We start from the raw sequence: 22,132 nt of genomic DNA on the forward strand, positions 1-22,132 counted from the left end.
AAAGGATGTTTGTCTGCTTTGAGCTGAAGCATCTGACAACTGCAAACTAGGGATGCACCAGGATGCGGTTCGGAATTCGACCAGGATTCTGCCTTTTTCAGCAGGATTCGGAGGAATCCTTCTGCCAGGCTGAACCGAATCCGCATATGCAAATTAGGGGCAGGGAGGGAAATCGTGTGACTTTTTGTCACAAAACGAGGAAGTAATAAAGGTTTTCCTCTTCCCACCCGGCTTCGGTTCGGTATTTGGCCGAATCTTTTCACGAAGGATTCGGGGGTTCGGCCGAATCCAAAATAGTGGATACGGTGCATCCCTACTGCAAACACCAATTTTTGAAAGGCAAATAACAGAGAATTCAAGCCCAGCATTGTGTCCCACCAGAGATGCAAAATAACTAAAAAGATCAGTTAATACCCCAATTCCCTCTCCACCCTATCCCTGAACCCATCTTCCCACTGGATGCATTCAGGTACACACACAGGCAAAAACTTACTGTATAATATATTAAGTCAATAACACAATTCATCTTGAAGCCTGGTATTTATCGGAACATGTAACGGATGGCTTTCTAGAGCAAGGACTGTACCGGACCTCAACTGTGTACAGTCATTAACCTTGCTCAATAAACAAGCGGTTTCTAGCTATAGATTTATTCATATAATTTAATAGTTTACACATGATTGTAGAGAGACTTGTAGTGGTACACAGATCATCACAAAAAGGGTTTCCACCACTAAGGGCGGATACACAGTAGGATAGGGGTGAGGGAAGATTTGTGATTGATCATAACATAGAACATTAAAAAAATATATAGCGTTAAATGAGGAGCTGGGAAAGAGCTGTAACAGGTTGGGCGATCTGAAAGGGGATGTGGGGGGCATCAGGGACGCTGGTGAGGGAATCCAGTGTATGAGACCCGGTTTGTGGGATACAGACTGACACATGTTTTGGCGCTAAAGACTAAACTCTCTGAATCTCAAACAACTTGACGTCTGTGTCATACCAAATAGGGGGGTCCATGTTTCTACAAAACAAAACAAGAAAATCCACATTCATTAGCTTGTGTATAAAGCAGTGTATAAAGTCTGTATAATACAACTCTACCCCTGCTTGAAATACAGTCCAAAGCTAAAATAACTTCCCTTCAATGCATAATGGAGGGACGATTGTGTGCTGTGTAAAGTGTATATATATAAAAAGATAATCACCAGTCTAGAGGCCCCCTTCCCTTTAGCACCCCATACAGCCCACAGGTTACAAAACTCAATAGTTGGCCCTAAACATGTTCAAAGTGCATTGTGTCCAAATCACCCATGGGGCACTACACTTTATATGTGGGATAAAGCTCAGGTGTATGATAATGTGTGGGAAATATAATTTTAACTGTACAGAGCACACTTGGATATTGTAAGAAGCATCCAAATGTGTGCAGGTGTATTATTTTACTGGGTTTCCCTAACCTTTTTCCCCAGGGACCTGCTGAGCATGAGTCGTGCGCCTAGAATGCATGTTACAAGCACGGCTAAGCTTGTGTATATAATTAAACTGTTTGCTGTCCATGGTTGACTGCAAAAACACAGCCGTCTCCTACACTTCACCTCCTTCCAATGCCAGATTTACACCCAAATATGACTTGGCTCACCTCAGATAGATGACTCCCCACATGTAAGTGCGAAACCACATGGCAGTGCCGGCATTGGCTTGATATTTGCGGATCAGGATTGGGTGTGGGACTGGCAGGAGCCCCACCAAAGTGCCATGCTGCAAGAACTTCAGGATTTCCGATTCATCAGTCAGCCCCCTGTAGGAGACAGACAAAATAAGAGACAGAAAATACAGGTGCCATACAGCATCAGATCAGAGAGAACAAATCCCAACACATCTGTAATGTGGGTGGTAAGGCCAGTCTCAAATAAAAATGAGAATTATTTAGCAATAATTCTGTATATTTTCCGGAGGCCCCATTATTGGGATGTAACCAAATTTGTTTAAATTAAGAGTTACTTTCCTCTGTCACATTTAATGTACAGTATATAATCCTTTTTGCTCAGAAACATTATCCAACAAAGCACTGCTGAGGGAACATGTATAGTGTATACCAAAACACCATCAGCAATGTAACATGATTTCCCCCATTAAGTCCCTGCTAAGCACACATTGCTCTCAGGAACAACAACAAATTATATTTTCCCACAACATGAAAGAAAGACAATTCTATGTGGCTTCTGTGATATATCAGTCTGAGAATATGCTGCCCCTTCACAAGAATCCCTGGGGGAGGCAAGTTGTAAGGTACCCTCCTAGTGATTCTAGTCGCTTACATCCTAGCCCAGGCTGAGCTTGTCTGGGGTATTTTGCCCCTCGAGTGCTGCGCTGCCATCTTTTCAAGCTTTCCCAGACACCCCTGTGCCTATTGATGCTGGGTGCATGCACAATACAGAAATCAGCAAAAAAAATTGTGTACTGGAATATGAATAGGAGAGGGCCTGGATAGAAAGATCAGTAAAAGAAGAAGAAGAAGTAATACACGTGTAACCTTCCAGAGCATTTGTTTATAGATGGGTCAAGTAACCCCCCATTTGGAAGCTGGAATGATTTAGGAGAACGCAAATAGTTCGAAAACTATAAAGAAAAAAGGAAGTACAACTGAAAAGTTGTTAGAAACATAGTAAAAGTTAACGTAAAGGTGAACCACCCCTTTAATCTGTACAGACTAGGCAATACACAAGGAGCATACACACGAACGGTTCTCGCTTGACACCTGCTGGTGGTACAAAAGGATGGCGGCTTACATAGTTGGGACTCAACATGGCGGATTCTTATGGTGTATATAAACAGCACACAAATGTAGTCATCTGCTGGTTGTACATTGACAAACACATGTTCCCCCACTAACTTTTACTGCTATTCATTCAGCAGCATCCAGTGTAGGCTATTAGGTTGCAAAATATATACAGGGAGAAGCAGCTGAAACAACAGCTTCTACGTCTAGTTAAACAACCATTGGAGGTAAACCAGAGATTCCAGGTCCCAAAGTAAAAAACTCTCACCCCCTGAACACATAGAAAATGGTTACCGGTTTTACATACATTTATTAAACGCCCTCTCTCACCCACGCTCTGTACTCCTGGGTGCCTGAATAGCTGAGTACGGTAGTCACATATTGTTATATTTCTGGGCCAAGGCCAGAAAAGAGTTAAATGCCTAGATGAATGAGAGTCAAATAAGACACTCAACAAGGAGTATTGGAAACAGTGTTTTCCAAGCAATGTGTATTTTGGGAAAAGTAGATACATACACCACAATGGTATATATATATATATATATTATATATATATATATATATATTATATATATATATATTATATATATATATTTCTATATATATATATATATATATATATATATATATATATTTCTATATATATATATATATATATATATATATATATATATATATATATATATATATATATATATATATTTCTATATATATATATATATATATATATATATATATATATATATTTCTATATATATATATATATATTTCTATATATATATATATATATATATATATATATATATATATATATATATATATTTCTATATATATATTTCTATATATATATATATATATATATATATATTTCTATATATATATATTCTATATATATATATATATATATATATATATATATATATATATATTTCTATATTGTTCAGACCCTAAGCCCTAACAATGCTCTCACTTGTCGATGCAAATCTTTTCCACTTGTGGCACAAGGACCTGTAGGAGCCGCATAATGGTCTGAAGGGGCAACTTGACTTTCCAGGACATGACCTGTGGGGAAAAATAGCAATGAAATCACCATACATAATCTATCCAACGCATGTCTAACACTGAAGTAGGCTTAGAAGTGCACAATGGTGGAGGGTATTTGGAATATGTAAAATTAAAGGTTATTTGAGCCTTTGTGAGCCATAATGCAATGACAATGTTAAATAGTATAGGCAGAAATCAGCAGGATAGTTAAATCACAAGGAAGAGTGCTTTTGCTGGTACCTGAATGCAGAAATGCAGTGTCTGTGTGCTCTCACACTCCTCCTTTCTTTTTCCAGCACCTAGGCATCACCATGGCTATCTGAGTGCACCTATCTAGTTATATGTCAATATATATATATATATATATATATATATATATATATATATATATATATATATATATATATATATATATATATATATATATATATGGTTTTAGAGGATGCCATGGCTCATTCTGCAGATATGTTTAAGTAAGCTTCTAGCAGTTAGGGATTTAAGGATTATGCAGGTCTGTGGGTGCCTAGTGAGAAGGAAGGTGTGGAATGATTCCAGCAGAGTTATGCCAAGTAGTAATGGTGCAGCTTCCTTGCTATCTGGTCCCCTCTTGCACTCAATGATATACAAGTTATGTCTAGAAGGACATATTATACACAGTGTGTTCATGGCTCTTATGTTACTAGATCTATGTCACCATTATGGACAGCTGGCATCTCTGTCTATAGCCACAATACCAAAGCACCCCTCTTACCCAGTCTGTTGTTGGATTCCATTGAGATAAAGAGCAACTGGAGCGCCGCCTGTTCTGCACACTTTCCTACAAGAACCAATCACAATCAGAGGTTAGGGGTAGTGCAACAGAGACCTGGAATGGGCCATGCAAATGCAATAATTCCAGTTAGACCAACCACACACCCCACTATGGGACTCTGTGTCACTCTGTGGATGGGAAGGGCTGACTTCTCCTGGAGACAAAGGAACTTCAGGATCCAATGCTCGTAAAGTACCATCCTCCGAAACCTGGGATTTTTCGGTCAGTTTCTCAATTCCTGATGGAGGGGGGAAAGTGATGTTATGGGAATTCAAAATCTTAGTTCATAAATTATTTCCTTTAATACTGTTACACACACCTATTACTTGGGGAGGAAGCAGAGGGCAGAACTTCCTTCTTGTGGGCTGATCTTTACCCACCGTTTAGTCATTGTTTTGGGACTGGTCAGTGACTTATTTGCTCAGCTATTTACTTTGCAGAAGATGGGACATAGCAGGCCCAGAGAACCAGTAAAATGACAGCTACTAAAAATGGACAGGTGCTACATTTACATGCTCCAGGTGCACACACAGACTCACCAGGGGTGGCCACCAGACTAACTTTTAGCGTGCCAGGTTCAGCAGGGGCAGCAGGGCGGGAACCTTCCATGGAAGCTCCATCTTGGGAGTTAGTGCGGGAGATGGGCTCAACTGGTTTCTTCTTGCGTTGCAGGGCACGCTGTATGGAAGAAGTGTCCGAGGGGAGGTTTGCAAGCAGGTGAAAGACAGCTCTCTTGCGGATGATAGCATAAACCATACTTGAATTTCCTGAAGGAGAAAATGGTAGGGTGAAGAAGAAATAGGGGTGGCAGTTACACAAGTACAGTGGTGTGAAAAACTATTTGCCCCCTTCCTGATTTCTTATTCTTTTTCATGTTTGTCACACTCAAATGTTTCTGATCATCAAAAACCGTTAACTATTAGTCAAAGATAACATAATTGAACACAAAATGCAGTTTTTAAATGAAGGTTTACGTTATTAGGGGAGAAAAAAAACTCCAAATCTACATGGGCCTGTGTGAAAAAGTGATTGCCCCCCTTGTTAAAAAATAACTTAACTGTGGTTTATCACACCTGAGTTCAATTTCAAAGGTTATAAAGCCATTTCTAAAGCTTTGGGACTCCAGCGAACCACAGTGAGAGCCATTATCCACAAATGGCAAAAACATGGAACAGTGGTGAACCTTCCCAGGAGTGGCCGGCCGACCAAAATTACCCCAAGAGCGCAGAGACAACTCATCCGAGAGGCCGCAAAAGACCCCAGGACAACATCTAAAGAACTGCAGGCCTCACTTGCCTCAATTAAGGTCAGTGTTCACGACTCCACCATAAGAAAGAGACTGGGCAAAAACGGCCTGCATGGCAGATTTCCAAGGCGCAAACCACTTTTAAGCAAAAATAACATTAAGGCTCGTCTCAATTTTGCTAAAAAACATCTCAATGTTTGCCAAGACTTTTGGGAAAATACCTTGTGGACCGACGAGACAAAAGTTGAACTTTTTGGAAGGTGCGCGTCCCATTACATCTGGCGTAAAAGTAACACAGCATTTCAGAGAACATCATACCAACAGTAAAATATGGTTGTGGTAGTGTGATGGTCTGTGGTTGTTTTGCTGCTTCAGGACCTGGAAGACTTGCTGTGATAGATGGAACCATGAATTCTACTGTCTACCAAAAAATCCTGAAGGAGAATATCCGGCCATCTGTTCGTCAACTCAAGCTGAAGCGATCTTGGGTGCTGCAGCAGGACAATGACCCAAAACACACCAGCAAATCCACCTCTGAATGGCTGAAGAAAAACAAAATGAAGACTTTGGAGTGGCCTAGTCAAAGTCCTGACCTGAATCCTATTGAGATGTTGTGGCATGACCTTAAAAAGGCGGTTCATGCTAGAAAACCCTCAAATAAAGCTGAATTACAACAATTCTGCAAAGATGAGTGGGCCAAAATTCCTCCAGAGTGCTGTAAAAGACTCGTTGCAAGTTATCGCAAACGCTTGATTGCAGTTATTTCTGCTAAGGGTGGCCCAACCAGTTATTAGGTTCAGGGGGCAATTACTTTTTCACACAGGTTTGGATTTCTTTTCTCCCTAAATAATAAAAACCCTCATTTAAAAACTGCATTTTGTGTTTACTTGTGTTTACTTGTGTTATCTTTGACTAATAGTTAAATGTGTTTGATGATCAGAAACATTTTGTGTGACAAACATGCAAAAGAATAAGAAATCAGGAAGGGGGCAAATAGTTTTTCACACCACTGTAAGAGGAGAAAGGGATACTTTACATGAAGGCTAAAATGAGGAAGGTCAGTACAGGGAAGAGACGGTTCCAGAACTAACATTTCATATTTAGGGGAAAATAAATACGCTGAGGGTATCACTGACCATCAAACTGGTACTGGATTATGTTGTTAAACACTTCAAGCAGAAAGAACACAAGATGATGATTCTGTGGAGATGAGAAGAGAAACCATGTGCTGGAGAAAGCTTCCAGTAGGTGCAGCAGCTTGTTAGAGGCCACCATAGACAGGGACTTCAAGTATGGGGAGACTGCCAACAGAACAAAAACAGGTAAGTGTAGCAGACTGAAATAAAATGGCAAGAGAAAGCATTAAGTAAAAATTTATGGAGGAAAGACAACTGCAGTGCAATTCATGAGTACAATCAAGACTATTACTGTTTAATACAATAATACAACTTACAATCAGACACACTATTCCACAAGGAGTATTACTCTGGAGTATTACTATTGTATTATAGGGGTTAATGTACTCCCTACTGTAAATTATAAGGATATTAGAAGTCACTGAGGAGTTCTGTGACCATATAAAGGCACAAGGCTGCAGCCCAAGTTATACAGGGAAATGTATCACTTATGTATTATAAGGAATAATGTACCCCCTACTGTAAATGATAAGGATATTAGAAGTCACTGAGGAGTTCTGTGACCATATAAAGGCACAAGGCAGCCCTGGGTTATACAGGGAAATGTATCACTCGTATTATAAGGGATAATGTAACCTCTACTGTAAATTATAAGGATATTAGAAGTCACTGATGAGTTCTGTGGCCACAGAAGGCACAAGACTGCAGGCTGAGTTATACACCTCAGGGAAAACTCCTATTACTATATTCCTATAATAGGGATCTGTACCCAATAATGGCTCCACATCATACTGCTTAATACATAGAAAATACTTCCTACAATGAACAGGAGTTATGAGTTACATAATTCATTTTAAACCAATTACAGGATCACAAAATACTTCCTACAATGAACAGGAGTTATGAGTTACATAATTCATTTTAAACCAATTACAGGATCACAAAAACTGACTCACATTCTACTTTGGACCCCTTCAGGGGAGGGGGGGGATTGTTAGAAACCCTTAATCTCAGTGTACTGTATATGCAAGTATAAAGGGAGTATACACCATATTTATGTTAAATATTGGTATCGAATTTGCAAAGCAAAGAGTTCTACAAAAATATCTGGGTTTTGATAAGCAAAGTTAGATCTCCCTGTCTAGAATACTTCTAGATGTCCTACAGCTCCACCTGCTGAGCAATCCTTTCATTTTTCAATTTAAATTTAAATATGCCATTTTCAACCCCTTGCATTAGGTATGTACCATTCACAATGATGGTTAGGAGACAGTCATATAAAGGCTGCAGTCTCTGGTGCCCACTGGTGATAATCTTGTGGAATACCTGTGGATAAGAAAGATAGAGTAAGATAAGAAAGAGTTGTTCTTTGCTTTAGATTGGTACAGTACATCAACTAGGCATGGCATCTGAACCTACAACTTGTAGAACTGCAAAACAGAAGTATAGTGCTGGGTGTAGTGAAAAACAACACAAGCACAGTGAGTTTTGAGAAGCCTGCAGATGACAAAGATATACAGCACAATGAAATATGGAAGAAGGGGGCACTTACCACAATAAGGAGATCAGCATGCGTCCCTGTGAACACTGGGATATCCATCGGAACACGCACAGAGTACGGCTTGTTTAAGCGAACCCCAAAATTCCTCTCTCCGCTAAGCAGCAAGAGGATGAACACCCCTATGTGCATTAGGCCGACACGAGCTGGGGGGAGGAGAGAGAGTACATAGTGACACAGTAGTCGAATTTGAGAAAAGACAGTAAGGAAGCAGGGAAATTAGTGATATCAAGAAGAGCAGCCAACATGTTAAGAGAAGGAAGACTGAGTTAAACCTACACTGATCTGCCCGTGCATCATTCAGGAAGAAGAGAATGGGAACTAGAATGTCCAGGACATCGCTGCTCTTCAGTACAAAGAAAAGGAATTTCTGCAAAAGTGAAAAATAAAGACAGTGAGTGGTAAAAAAAAGTCAGTTACAGCATCACATGTCACATTTCCCTGCAGTGAACATTAGAATATACACAGCAGTGGCTAAATATCCTATATAATAAAACTGCACTGGAAGCCACAATTCAGGAATTCTTTGATATTAACAAAGGGTCAGCTGATCCCCTGATAGTATGGGATGCCTTCAAGGCATATCTCAGAGGACAGTTGGGGGCAGAGATTGACGCATTTAAGAAGCAAAGTTTTATGAGACAAAGTAGCCTAGAGAGCGAGGTAGTTGCCACCCAACAGCAAGCGGCCCTACAACCCACTGAGGAGAACCTCTCAGCCCTTAAGCTCAAACAGCAGGAATATAGCCAGTACATGACACAAAAAGCCCAGAGAAAGCAACTGTTTACCAAAACACAAATATACGAACAAGGGGAAAGAGCAGGTAAAATGCTAGCTCGTCTGTCTAGGCAGCACTCCTGATGGCCGATGTTAAGATCCTCGCCAAAATACTGGCCAAAAGGCTTGGCAAAGTTGTCACCATAATAGTCAGCCCCGACCAGACAGGGTTCATACCAGGAAAAACAGAAGTACTCAATACTAGAAGGTTGTTTGTTAATCTAACCACTGAACACAAAAATGCAGGACAGAGGGCCATAGCTGTTCTAGACATAGCAAAAGCCTTTGACACAGTTGAGTGGCCTTATCTTTGGAGAGTGCTCGGTAACTTTGGGATAGGCCCAAGGTTTCAAAGCCTGTCAAACTGTTATATCACTCCCCCCGAGCCTCACTTAAGGTTAACTCTACGCTGATGACATCGTTCTCTCTAGCAAGGGGAACCAGGCAGGGGTGTCCCTTGTCCCCTTTGCTCTTCACCTTAGCTATTGAACCCTTTGCGCAGGCTATCCGGCAGTTGGATGGCATAGTTGGGTTCAAAATACAAAACCTAGAGAGAAAAAAAAACAGCTATATGCTGATGACACTCTGGTATACTTAGGGGACAGAGGACCCTCTCTATTATGCCTCCTGGAGATAACCAACCTGTTTGGGGAACTTTCCGACCTTAGGGTAAGCCCTATGAAATCAGTTTTATTCCTGGTCGACCCGCTGGGAGAGGAGAATTAAGAAGGAAGCACAGCAATGCCCATTGTTGACAAATTCACATACTTAGGAATAGAGATAACCAGAGACCTTCATCAGTATTGTAACAACAATATCGATAAACAGATAAATTGGCTGATAGAAAAAACAAAAGTCTGGGAGCATCTGCCCCTTGGTCCTGTTGGGCGGATACAGCTAATCAAGATGCTAGCCATGCCCAAGATCCTGTACCCACTATGGCACTCCCCCGTATGGGTGCCCGCAAAAACCTTTGAATCTATAAATAAGAAATTTATTTGGGGGAAATCCAGACCTGGATTAGGCTTCCAGACCCTCACTAAACCAAAAGATGAAGGAGGGATGGCCTTACCTAATATGCTGCATTACTTTCTGGCTGCCCAATTTACCCATTTGGTTACAATGCTACAACAAAACCACTACAGAAGTTGTGGAGTGGAGCAGCTAGTACCACTGATTTCCCATGGGGTGCAATATTAGGGACTAACGATCGAATGCAAAATCCTATCTTGCAGACGCAGAGAAGGGCCCTGGAAAAAACTCATGAGCTGATAGCCTTTGAGCAGTTTGACCTCTATGGGGCAACGCCAAATTTCCACACTTGGCCCGTATAGCCCCCATTAAATGCTGGATAAGCAAAGGTATAAAAAGCATAGCAGATGTATGGTCAAATAACTCCCCAAAACCATTTGCCGAAATAAAATCACAATTTAATATACCCAATACTCAATGGTTAACTTACCAGCAAATTAGAAGTGCCCTGCTCAGGCAAAACAAAGCGAAACCTATTAGGATAGCTACTTCTAAACTCATAGTAACCCTCCAGAAACCAAATCAAACAGGTCTCCTCTCCGGAATATACAAAAAAATACAGGAATCATTGGTCAGGAATAACCCGGTTAAGAGAAGGGAGGCGTGGGAAAGGGACCTACGCTACTTAACGGATAGTCAGTGGGTTGAGGCCCTAAAAGCCTCAAAACATGTATAATACAACTATAATGACAGACTGCTGCAACTGTATATGTTACATAGAGCTTACTATACCAGAGAAAGGCTAAATAAATGTTCCCCAATGTTTTGTCCATATGCTTAAGATGCGTATCACAACATGCCACCCTGCTGCATACAATGTGGCAATGCTCTCAACTGTGGAAGTATTGGGAAGAAATCCTACCACATCTGTCCAAGATAGTAGGCACAAATCTGCCTTTAGACCCTGGTCTATGTCTTTTGCGCATAGGCATTGGGGAATACACTCCGAAAGAACAGTCAGTCAATGTCCAGGGCACTGTTCCAGGCTAGGCGACAAATCACATTTAACTGGAAAAGCAGCTCCCCACCCGCCATTAACCACTGGCACCAGGCAGTCACCTCAGTTGGTAACAAGGAAAAGATCATCCTTACCAGAGAAGGACATATCCCAGAAAGGGGAAGCTGCCAGTTGTGACTAGACACTACAATAGCGTGTTGATAGTGGAAGGGATTTTAAGCCCCAAACAATGTAATATTGTGATAGGCAATTGCAAATGATGGCTGATGACCTCACCTTATGTACTTATAAAATGTATTTTATTATCTGCAATTCTTGTGTATTTGGAAATGCTGACTGTATGTATATGTGATCCCTGATAAACTTGGCTTGAGCGAAAAAAGAATATACACTGAAACCTCTTAAGGCAGACAGGCTGATTTTCTGGATATCGGAGATAACCACAAGGTGATTGGTTGGATACTGTACAATTTGGCAACACACTTGGATAAGAGCATTACACTATAATAGGTAGGGACAATCAGCCTACCCACCCAAGATGGTAAAAACTGACAGATCACAAATATCTGGATATAGGGGTACTCAACTGGCAAATGGAGTAAGTATTGAAGTCCTTGTCTATCCCCAAGCATGAATGCATGTGTTTGTTAAAAATGCAAGGAAACAAGGACAAAGAATGGGAGAGAAACAGCAATATCTTGTCACCTTGTTGTAGTCACAGAGCTTCCAGAAGAGAACAAGTAATTCCTGGTGGAAATTAATTTTTTTGGTGGAGTTTGGCAGGTAAGTCTGATTGAGAGGGTTGAGAAGCAGTCTGGCCTGGCCCTTTAGAATAAACTGGAAATCCTAGGAGAAAAAAATGGAAAGAGACTGCTAGTTTGCAAGTGAACACTTGACCCGAGCACCTCACAGACACACTGCTTACTAAAGTGGACCTGTCACCAAGACACAAAAAGCTGTATAATATATGTCCTTTTCAAATAAAACATGAAATCCAATTTCTATTTTTTATTAAAGCATTCATAGTGGTTGTAAGCGCATTTAAAAATTCTCAGCTGTCACTCAAACATTGTCTACCCCTCCTCTATGCCTTAGATATAGAGGCGGGCAGACAATTACTTTCACTTTCCATTCAGCACTTCCTAGATGTCTCTTCCCCCGCACATTCCCCCGTTCTCTTCACCATTTAATTGTGTAGCCAGGGCATGGGAATGGACATCAGGTCCCCCATTCTGGTGCACAAACAAGATTCTGAGATGATACAAGACTTGTCTTAATAACAGTGTCCACAAAATGGCTTCTGCCTGCTTGTTATAATTATGAATTCCCAGACTGAAGGAAACAAGATTCAAATAATTTCTACAGTGTAATTAAAGTTTATTTTGCTTGACTAATGTGACAAAATAGGATTTGGAATAACTTTTTTGGGTGACGGGTCCCCCCTATATTAGACAGTATCCAGAATGTTATTTTTCCTACCTCCTCACGGTGGATCCGAGAAAGATAGTTGACAAACAGGTTGTCAGGTGTTGGGTTCTGCAAGGAAACACAGTAAGTGATCAGGTCTTACAGAGAACTTGGCATAACAGGGGCTTCTCATAAACTCTGGTGATTCACCTCTGTCTCGTCCATCGCGGTGCTGGTGGTGGTACCGTCCATGCTGGGGCTAGTAGTCACTGTAGAATCAGAATCCAACGTGACAATGAGCAGCTGAGCAGAGACCTCGACCAACGGTTCCCGCGAATCCCAGAACAACAGGTGGTTATAGGGGATCCCATAACCAACAGGGTCATAGGCACACACCACATTCAGGAGTGAGGTAAAAAGAGGGAGAGCGTGTCTGTAGGAGGTGTGGGGAAAAAAGGAGATAAAGGAAACGAGGAAACAAAAAACACAGAACACAATAAATAAACTCTAAAAATAAAAAAAGAGAGTGAGAAGAGAAGAGAGATTGGGATACTAAATAACAGCTAACTGTTGCCCATCTCTATGCCTTTACCTGTTCTCTGTGGAGCAGAAGAACTGCACCCAGGGATTAGCTGTGTTGCTGCTCTCAGAGGAAGGTGGCAGGTACATGGCCTCGGAGAAACATGTCAGTAACAGCTTCAGCAGTTCAGTCCTGAAAGAAAAAAAAAAAAGGAGGACTATAATTGAGTTCCCCCGTTACTTATTTCCCTCAAATATCCCACATCATTCCTTCCTTCAGTAGGAATCCCTCCTTTTCACAATATCTTTGCAACCCCCACCACCATATTTTAGCAACTACTGTATGAAAAGTATTAGCATGAAATGGAGGCAAACTCTACTTTATTTATGCACATTGTATATCTCCTTGTTCAGCAATGGATAGGGCTTGTACTTGCATTTTGCCTATTTCATTAGGATTTTTTTTTTTTTTTATTTCTTGGATTAAACAGAGCAAAATCTAAAAAATGAAAGTAAAGTCACGTTCTACATCCTGTCCCAACAGGCACAATCAGAACAAATCAACAGTTGACAGAGCAGCCACTGTATAATAAGCTGCTCATTATTTTAAAGCCTAACAGGCTCCCACTGGCTTTATTCATACAGAGGATTGCTGATTTGGATTGATTTGAACCAGGAAGTAACATGTGACTTCAGCACAAGCCCTACTCATTAAGCTCATGTTGAAAAGGAGGGTATACTGCCTCTTTAAGATATCTTATTTATAAGTGGAGTATATTAATCAAGTGTGTATCAAATTTGCACCTCCTTTCAGCTTATTGACACAGGAATTTACGATGGACTTACACAGGATAGATGTATGTCAAGGCTGAGCCCTGCACATGTATAGGACAGGTGTGGTCTCTTACTTACCTGTTGAGGTCATGTGTCTGGTTAAGTGGTGGGGAGTGAGCAAAGCCAACACCAGCCTCCCAGATGTATTCACAGCTGTCCAGTGTATGGATATCCTCTGTAGTATCCTGGGAAAGCAAAAACCATGAAACATTTCCATTAAAAATTATTGATATGACATTAACAAATATGACCAGCTGCAATAGAGGAATAGTTAGGAATAGTTTTGGGTCCTTACAGATTGTATTTGTATCATTTATGCACAATTTAATAAAAGTTTTCTTACTGTTCCACTTTTCCTGTGACTCTGAACTGTGAAGTCTGGACAGAAAAGAAGATCTGCTATTGCCAGGAGTAGAGACTCTGCCAAGGGCCTTGAACTATCCTCTTCCTCTTCATCTTCCTAAAAAAAGAAGCACAACAGGTTATCTTGGGGATCAATGCAAAAACTACTCAGCCAGAGAAAGACAATAGGGAGGAGTGTAAGGTATAGAGTTGTCAGGAAGCTGCTGCTACTTTCCAAATGACACAAGGCTTTATCACACAAAGTGTAGGCCAAAGGGTGCTAAAAAGAAAAGAGTTATCAGGCCTGGGACCAAGCAGAGCCCTGGCAGGCCCTAGGTTATGTCATAAGGGAAGTGGCCAAGCCTAGCCATTCTCTGGGCAGAGGAAGTACAAGGGCTCTGGAATCAGTAGGTCAAAAAAGAGAGCATGTTGTTGACATGTTATATAGAATGACACCAGAGAGAGTTTTTCCAGATGAAGGACTATAGGAAAGAACAGGCACTAGATAACTAGCTAGAACAGGTTAGAACCCTAGAATGCAGTAAAGGGCTAAACTAGAGCTATGGGGAGAGCTCAGAGAAACCCCTTGATGATGCAAGTAGGTCAGAGCAAGAGCCCCTACAGGCACAAGAATATAAAGGACATTACTGGACATCAGAAGGATCAGTGAATGACCTGGCTACGTCCTGCTCCAGGAACTGAAGACCAAAAGAATCCTCTCCAATCTGGATCTTCAAATATATACGGCAGTACACGGGTCAGCAGACGAGCACAATTCAAAACCACCTGCTTCTGCTTGTCTGTATGGCACCCACTGTCCGCACCCGCAACAAGCTTCTCCACCGCCTGCAGAAACAGTTATATCAGCAGCTGCTCCATAGAAGACCAGGGAGCCCTTCGACAATTCCAAACTGTTAAGGACATTAATGTGCTAAGTTGCTGTTTCCAAATTTACATGGACCACAACACTCATCAAATTCAATTCCCCACCTTGTAGCAGAGCGTTGCAAGGTTTGACGGAGATTCTTCACGCACTGCTCGGATCTCTGCTGCTGGGATCAGTGCAAACACGTCCTGCACCGAGGTGGAGGAGTCAGACCAGAACTGGTCCCAGAACACATCATCTGTGGCTTCCACAGGCTGCAGGGCAATCAGGATAAGGTGTAAGAATAAAGAAATTAATAAACAAGAAAAGGGGTAGAGTTAAGAAGTAGTAGTGGGTTAGGAAGATGATGTTGGAGAGTCAAGGAGAAGTTGGGTAGGAAGAATAAAGTTGGAGATTTGAGGGAAAAGATGGAGAGAAGTTGGGCGAGTGAGGGGTAATTTGGGGAGAAGAGAGAAAGATGGAGAGAGAAAATGCAATTATCATCCATGGTAATACATAATAGTACATAATATACAGATTCATTACAGTTATTACACTGCTCTCACACAGAAATCTATACTGTATTGTCCCATTCTCCACACTGCCCTTTGTCTATTATGGAGAGTACAAAGGAATAAACTATTTCTATGTCCAGCTATAAAAGAACCTGTAACTGCACACCTTGTACAGGTGCCTGCGATTGTGAATTAACTGTGTCCGTCTGTGCACACAATACAAAGGGGATCTGCTTTCTGTGGGCAACCAGCAGAACCAATGGTACATTGCTTAGGAAAAGTAATAATCCACTTCTCTAGGAAAGAACATATTTTGTTCCTGAAACCTCTCCTCACCTTGAGTCAAAATTTTGTTCCTGAAACCTCTCCTCACCTTGAGTCAAAAACAGAAGTAGCAGGAAATATGGGCCTGATATATATCGAATTGGGACATGTATAACTGCTAATCCTGTCCTTCAACACAAGAGGGCACATGTACGTCCACAAGTGCCGTTCTGGTTGCCAAAAAGTGCTCCTTTCACTTCTGTATAGTTGCGCTCGGCTCCATTCCGAATTGAGCGATGCTGCACCTATTGACGCAGGGAGAACCTTGAAGCTACCACCACCTCTGAACCAGGCAGGTAGCGCCAGGGTCCCATCAGCACCCTGCATCAATTTGGAGCAATTCAGTTGCACTGAAAAAAATAGGGCGAACACGTCATTCGCACGCAGAGCACCACAATTGATGTAGGTAGACAGACCTTTATAGTATTTGGCACAAGTGCACCCAATTGGTGACAAGTAGCAAACGCAGCTGCATTCATTATGGCGAATAGCACACAATTACAGTAGCTGCAGCACAAATGAGTCAAGGACACTGGAATTCTGGGGGAAAAAAACGACATTGCAGGGGGGAAAAATATGACGATTTCACTCAAAATTGCATTTCGCTATGCTGTAACACAGAAACCTGACCCCCATGGTATGTTTAGCTCAACCATGAAAACGACCTTGAGTTGTTATACAGAAGCTGCACAAACCTACATAGGACATGCCTGGATAAAATTGGACCTATTGATATATCACATGGAAATCTTGCCCCACCAACCTAAATATATACTAGAAGACCTGACCCTGCTCCAGATTTAGAGGATTAATCCCTCAAATAAATTATTGGTAATATTGCTCAGATAGTGCTTCTTAGCACTTTTGCCATTAACATTATTTTTTTTTTCTAGTTTTAAAAAGATTAGCGGTTTTTAAATTGCTATTATACTGAATGTGTTGCAAAAGCTCCACCTGCTGGTCAATTCATCCAGAATACTTGGGACCTGGGGTTTTCCAGATAAGGGATCTTTCCATAATTTGGATAACTACTAGGAAAAAGTGTAAACAATAAATAAACCCAATAGGCTAATTTTGTTTCCAATAAGGTCTAATTATATCTTAGTTTAGATCCAGTACAAGGTACGGTTTTATTCTTACAGAGAAAAATGAAATCAATTTAAAATATTTGGATTATTTAGTTAAAATGGAGTCCATGGGAGACGGCCTTTCCGTCATTCAGACTTTCTGGATAATGGCTTTCTGGGTGACGGATCCCATACTTGTACTGATTTTCCGAGATCTGCACAGGACTGACCAGAGAAACATCAGATGAATCTTATCACTAACCATATTTTCTAAACAGAGACCTTTTTATCCCCCAGCATGAAAATGTCTTACATAGGTGTTTCAGGGAAACCTGCCACCCAGCAAGGTAATGGCCTACATATGTGTTACAAGGAAAACTGACCTCTAGAATGACAATGGTCTACACAAAAGTCACAGGGAAATCTGACCCCCATCATGACAATGGCCTACATATGTGTTATAGGGAAATTTGCCCCCCAGAATGACAATGGCCTACACAAATGTCACAGGGAAATCTGCCCCCCATCATGACAATGGCCTACATAGGTGTTACGGGGAAATCTAACCCCCAAGAATGACAATGGCCTACATAGGTGTTGCAGGGAAACCTGCCCCCCAGCATGACAATGGCCTACATATGTGTTACAGGGAAATCTGACCCCCAGAATGACAATGGCCTACATATGTGTTACAGGGAAATCTGACCCCAAGAATGATAATGGGCTACACAAATGTCACAGGGAAATCTGACCCCCAGCATGACAATGGCCTACATATGCGTTATAGGGAAATCTGACCCCTAGAATGACAATGGCCTACACAAATGTCTCAGGGAAATCTGCCCCCCATCGTGACAATGGCCTACATAGGTGTTACGGGGAAATCTGCCCCCCAAGAATGACAATGGCCTACAAAGGTGTCACAGGGAAATCTGACCCCCAGCATGACAATGGCCTACATATGTGTTATAGGAAAATCTGCCCCCGAGAATGACAATGGCCTACACAAATGTCTCAGGGAAATCTGCCCCCCATCGTGACAATGGCCTACATAGGTGTTACGGGGAAATCTACCCCCCAAGAATGACAATGGCCTACATAGGTGTTGCAGGGAAATCTGACCCCTAGAATGACAATGGCCTACACAAATGTAACAGGGAAATCTGACCCCCAGGATGACAATGGCCTACATATGTGTTACAGGGAAATCTGACCCCCAGAATGACAATGGGCTACACAAACGTCACAGGGAAATCTGCCCCCATCATGACAATGGCCTACATAGGTGTTTCAGGGAAATCTGCCCCCCAGAATGAGAATGGCCTACAAAGGTGTCACAGGGAAATCTGACCCCCAGCATGACAATGGCCTACATATGTGTTAAGGTGGCCATATACGGGCAGATAAAGCTGACGATATCTGTCGTTTGGACCGATTTGACAGCTTATCTGCCCGTGTATGGGGGCTTCCGATGGGTCTTCCCGATCGATATCTGGCCACGATATCGATCGGGAAGGTTTGATCTTTAACCGACCGACCCGTCGGAGCCCCTTGGCGCATCGTAATTTGATCGTTTGGCCATACGGCCGAATGTTGGAATTACCCCCGATATAGCCATGCCGTTAGTGGCATATCGGGGAAAGATCCGCTCGTTTGGCGATGTCGCCAATCGAGCGGATCTTTGAGTCTATGGCTATCTTTACAGGGAAACCTGCCCCCAGAATGACAATGGCCTACACAAATGTAACAGGGAAATCTGACCCCCAGCATGACAATGGCCTACATAGGTATTACAGGGAAACCTGCCCCCCAACATGACAATAGCCTACATATGTGTTACAGAAAAATCTGCTCCCCAAGAATGACAATGGCCTACACAGGTGTCACAGGGAACCTGCCAAGAATCTTAACAATGGCCTCCCCCCCCCACCAGGGATGAAAAGGTACCTGCACAGGTGTTACTGGGGAAACCTGCCCACAAACATGAAAATTGCCTAAATGGATGAAAAAGATAAATGTACCCACCAAAATCATACTGGTGTAGACAAACATAAAAAAAAGAAGATTTCCCCACAACATGACACTGACCAATAAAGTCCTAACAAAAAGTTACAGCCTCAGCATAAGAACGGTGTAGACAGGTGTAATACACAAGCACTTCTCCCAATACTCCAGCCTAATACTGGCCTATCAGAGAAACTGCAACCGCAAATAAAGGCCCATAGAGGACAAATAAATATGCCCTGCGGTGACTGGCCTAGACAGAAAGCTGCCCTAAATGTGTGTAAATTGAAGCATAGGTGATGGTTTAACAAGGAAACCTAGCAAACACACACACACACAGGAAACTGTTGTAGACATGTGTAACAGGGAAACATTTCTCCTTCTTTAGATTGTCCTAGAACTGGTGAAAACCTAAACCACTATTATCACTAGTAGGAAATCTGCCTAATCATGTGTACTAAGGAACTGGTCTCCCATTGTAAGACTGGTTTAGACAGGTGTAACAGGGATATAAATTCCAATTGCGGGTGTATAGCAGAAACAAATCCCCTTCTCTGTTAAGTATTTCTAAACTATGCACAAGCCCTCTGTGTCCAGAGATTGGAAGATCTGTCCTTATATCACCCTACGTGTTATTATTGGTTATTCTTCTTCTAATTATTTCTAGTATTAATATAATTAGTCTCTGCAAATGTCTTGTAAGTGCACCTGTATAGCCACCCCCACTATATAGACCCTATCAGTGTACCTGTCCTATCCCCAGTACATATATACCTGTCGGACCCCCCCCAAGGAATTATATCCTATCAGAACCTGGACAGCACCCCCTGTACACAGACCCTATCACAGCACCTGTATAAATGAACAAGAGGACAGCACTCACATGAAAATCCTGGCACCTTATCTTTTCAAGCCAGTCTGTTGCTTAAAATAAAAGGCCCTGTGCCAGAATTTTCATGTGAGTGTTGATCCTATTATTCTCTGATACTGTTTGTGGTGATGTTCAGCCAGACATCCAGGAAAGCACCACTAAACAGCAGACAAAAAAAGGAGTGCTTGTGAGTACACCTGTATAGCCAGCCCCCCAATCCACAGAGCCTATTAGTGCGCCTGTTTTGCCAGCACCCCAGTATGTACAACCTATCAAAGAACCTGCATCACATGCCCTCCAATCTATAAACCCTATCTTTGCATTTGCACCTATATAAGCAAACCTCATGTACCCTATCAATGCACCTGTACAGCCAGAGCCCCAGTTCATAGACCCTATTATTGTAGCCAACCTACCTAGAACATAGACCCTATCAGTACACCTGTATAGCCAGACCCCCCCCCGTACATAAACCCTATGAGTGCACCTGTATAAAAAGCCCCCAGTACATACATCCTATGAGTGCACCTGCATAAGCAGCCCCCCAATACACAGACCCTATCCATGCACCTTCATAACCAGTCTCCAGTACACAGACTCTATGAGTTCAACTGCCCAGTCCCCCAATACATAGACCCTATCAGGGCATCTGTATAACCAGCTCCAAGTATACAGATCCTATTAGTACCCCTGTATAACCAGCTCCAAGTATACAGATCCTATTAGTACCCCTGTATAACCAGCTCCAAGTATACAGATCCTATTAGTACCCCTGTAGAATCAGACCCCATACAGATCCAATTAGTACCCCTATATAACCAGACCCCAGTACACGGCCCTGTCAGTACCCCTGTATAACCAGCCCCCAGTATACAGATCTATTAGTACCCCTGTATAACCAGCCCCAAGTATACAGATGCTATTAGTACCCCTGTAGAATCAGACCCCAGTATACAGATCCTATTAGTACCCCTGTATAACCAGCCCCAGTACACAGTCCTATGAGAGCACCTATACATACATATATATGACGTGCCACAAGGTGCTGGGCGGTGCAGCAGGTACCTGAGTCTTGGTTGTCAACTGGATCACGGCCTTTCTGAAGTTCAGCTTCGTGTCCGCGTTCCCCATCCCGGTACCGACTGGAACCTTGACCTCCTAGCCCGTTCACTCCCTCCACACCCGTTCAGGAAGGATTAAATCCTCCTGAAACAGCTGGAGAACCGGATCCGTCAATCACCCACGGTAATCCCTCCTACTGAACGTCTGCAAACACGCCCACGGATTCCACGCCTCTCAGTCACCAACATCAGGAGTAAAACCACGCCTCCTTTGCTTTGCAGGCCCCGCCCTCAAAGTTACAGGAAGTAGGTAGATTACATATTGTATGTGTACAGGTGTCACTGTTTACACATGAGATGTTGTGTGTGCTGTTCCAATAGCAACCACATTCCCTTCAAATAACTTTCTGCTTCCGTATCCTCCTTTTCTACTGTGAGCTCTCTCCTTTGGATAGAATTATAATAGTTCTTTACAATTTATCTTTACAGGAGAGGGAATGTGCCACTGTTAAACCTGCAGGGGTGTAATAAGCAGCAGAAGAGCTGGCAATTAGTAGGACACACAGTGCATGAAGCTCTGACACCCTGGTGGCCGATGTGGTTGCTTTCCTACTACAGAAAATCATGTTGGGAGTCTATGCTGTCTGGACTGTTGCTGATCTTCTGTTGACTAGTCTGGCACTACCTCATATGTCCCCCTAACTGGCCTTCAGGCTGGCCCCCCTTAGCTCATAACAAGGTTACAGATATATAGAAACATTGGGGTAACAGTCACCCTGCTATAGTTCCAGGGGTACCCAGGGCACAAATAAACTCTCACTCCAAATCTCACCCTAACTGGCCTTCAGGCTGGGCCCCCTTAGCTCATAACAAGGTTACAGATATATAGAAACATTGGGGTAACAGTCACCCTGCTATAGTTCCAGGGGTACCCAGGGCACAAATAAGCACTCACCCAAATCTCACACTAACTGACCTT

The 22,132-nt window shown here is 42.2% G+C and overlaps 1 protein-coding gene across 1 annotated transcript; it reads right to left on the reverse strand.

Moving 5' to 3' along the window:
• Nucleotides 1-644: 644 nt before the first annotated feature.
• Nucleotides 645-21,368, reverse strand: hid1.L (HID1 domain containing L homeolog). Its single transcript, XM_041576249.1, has 19 exons — nt 21,158-21,368; nt 15,437-15,586; nt 15,122-15,292; nt 14,448-14,564; nt 14,183-14,289; nt 13,344-13,463; nt 12,962-13,184; nt 12,824-12,880; nt 12,050-12,190; nt 8,857-8,947; nt 8,572-8,723; nt 8,267-8,345; nt 7,020-7,184; nt 5,177-5,404; nt 4,742-4,875; nt 4,578-4,643; nt 3,753-3,844; nt 1,643-1,801; nt 645-1,024 (listed from the first exon to the last, which is right to left on the reverse strand). The coding sequence occupies exons 1-19, from the start codon at nt 21,221-21,223 to the stop codon at nt 961-963; spliced, it is 2,382 nt and encodes a 793-aa protein (XP_041432183.1). The 5' UTR covers nt 21,224-21,368; the 3' UTR covers nt 645-960.
• Nucleotides 21,369-22,132: the final 764 nt, after the last annotated feature.

This window comes from Xenopus laevis, chromosome 9_10L, assembly GCF_017654675.1.
Source record: "Xenopus laevis strain J_2021 chromosome 9_10L, Xenopus_laevis_v10.1, whole genome shotgun sequence".
Classification (NCBI taxonomy): domain Eukaryota; kingdom Metazoa; phylum Chordata; class Amphibia; order Anura; family Pipidae; genus Xenopus; species Xenopus laevis.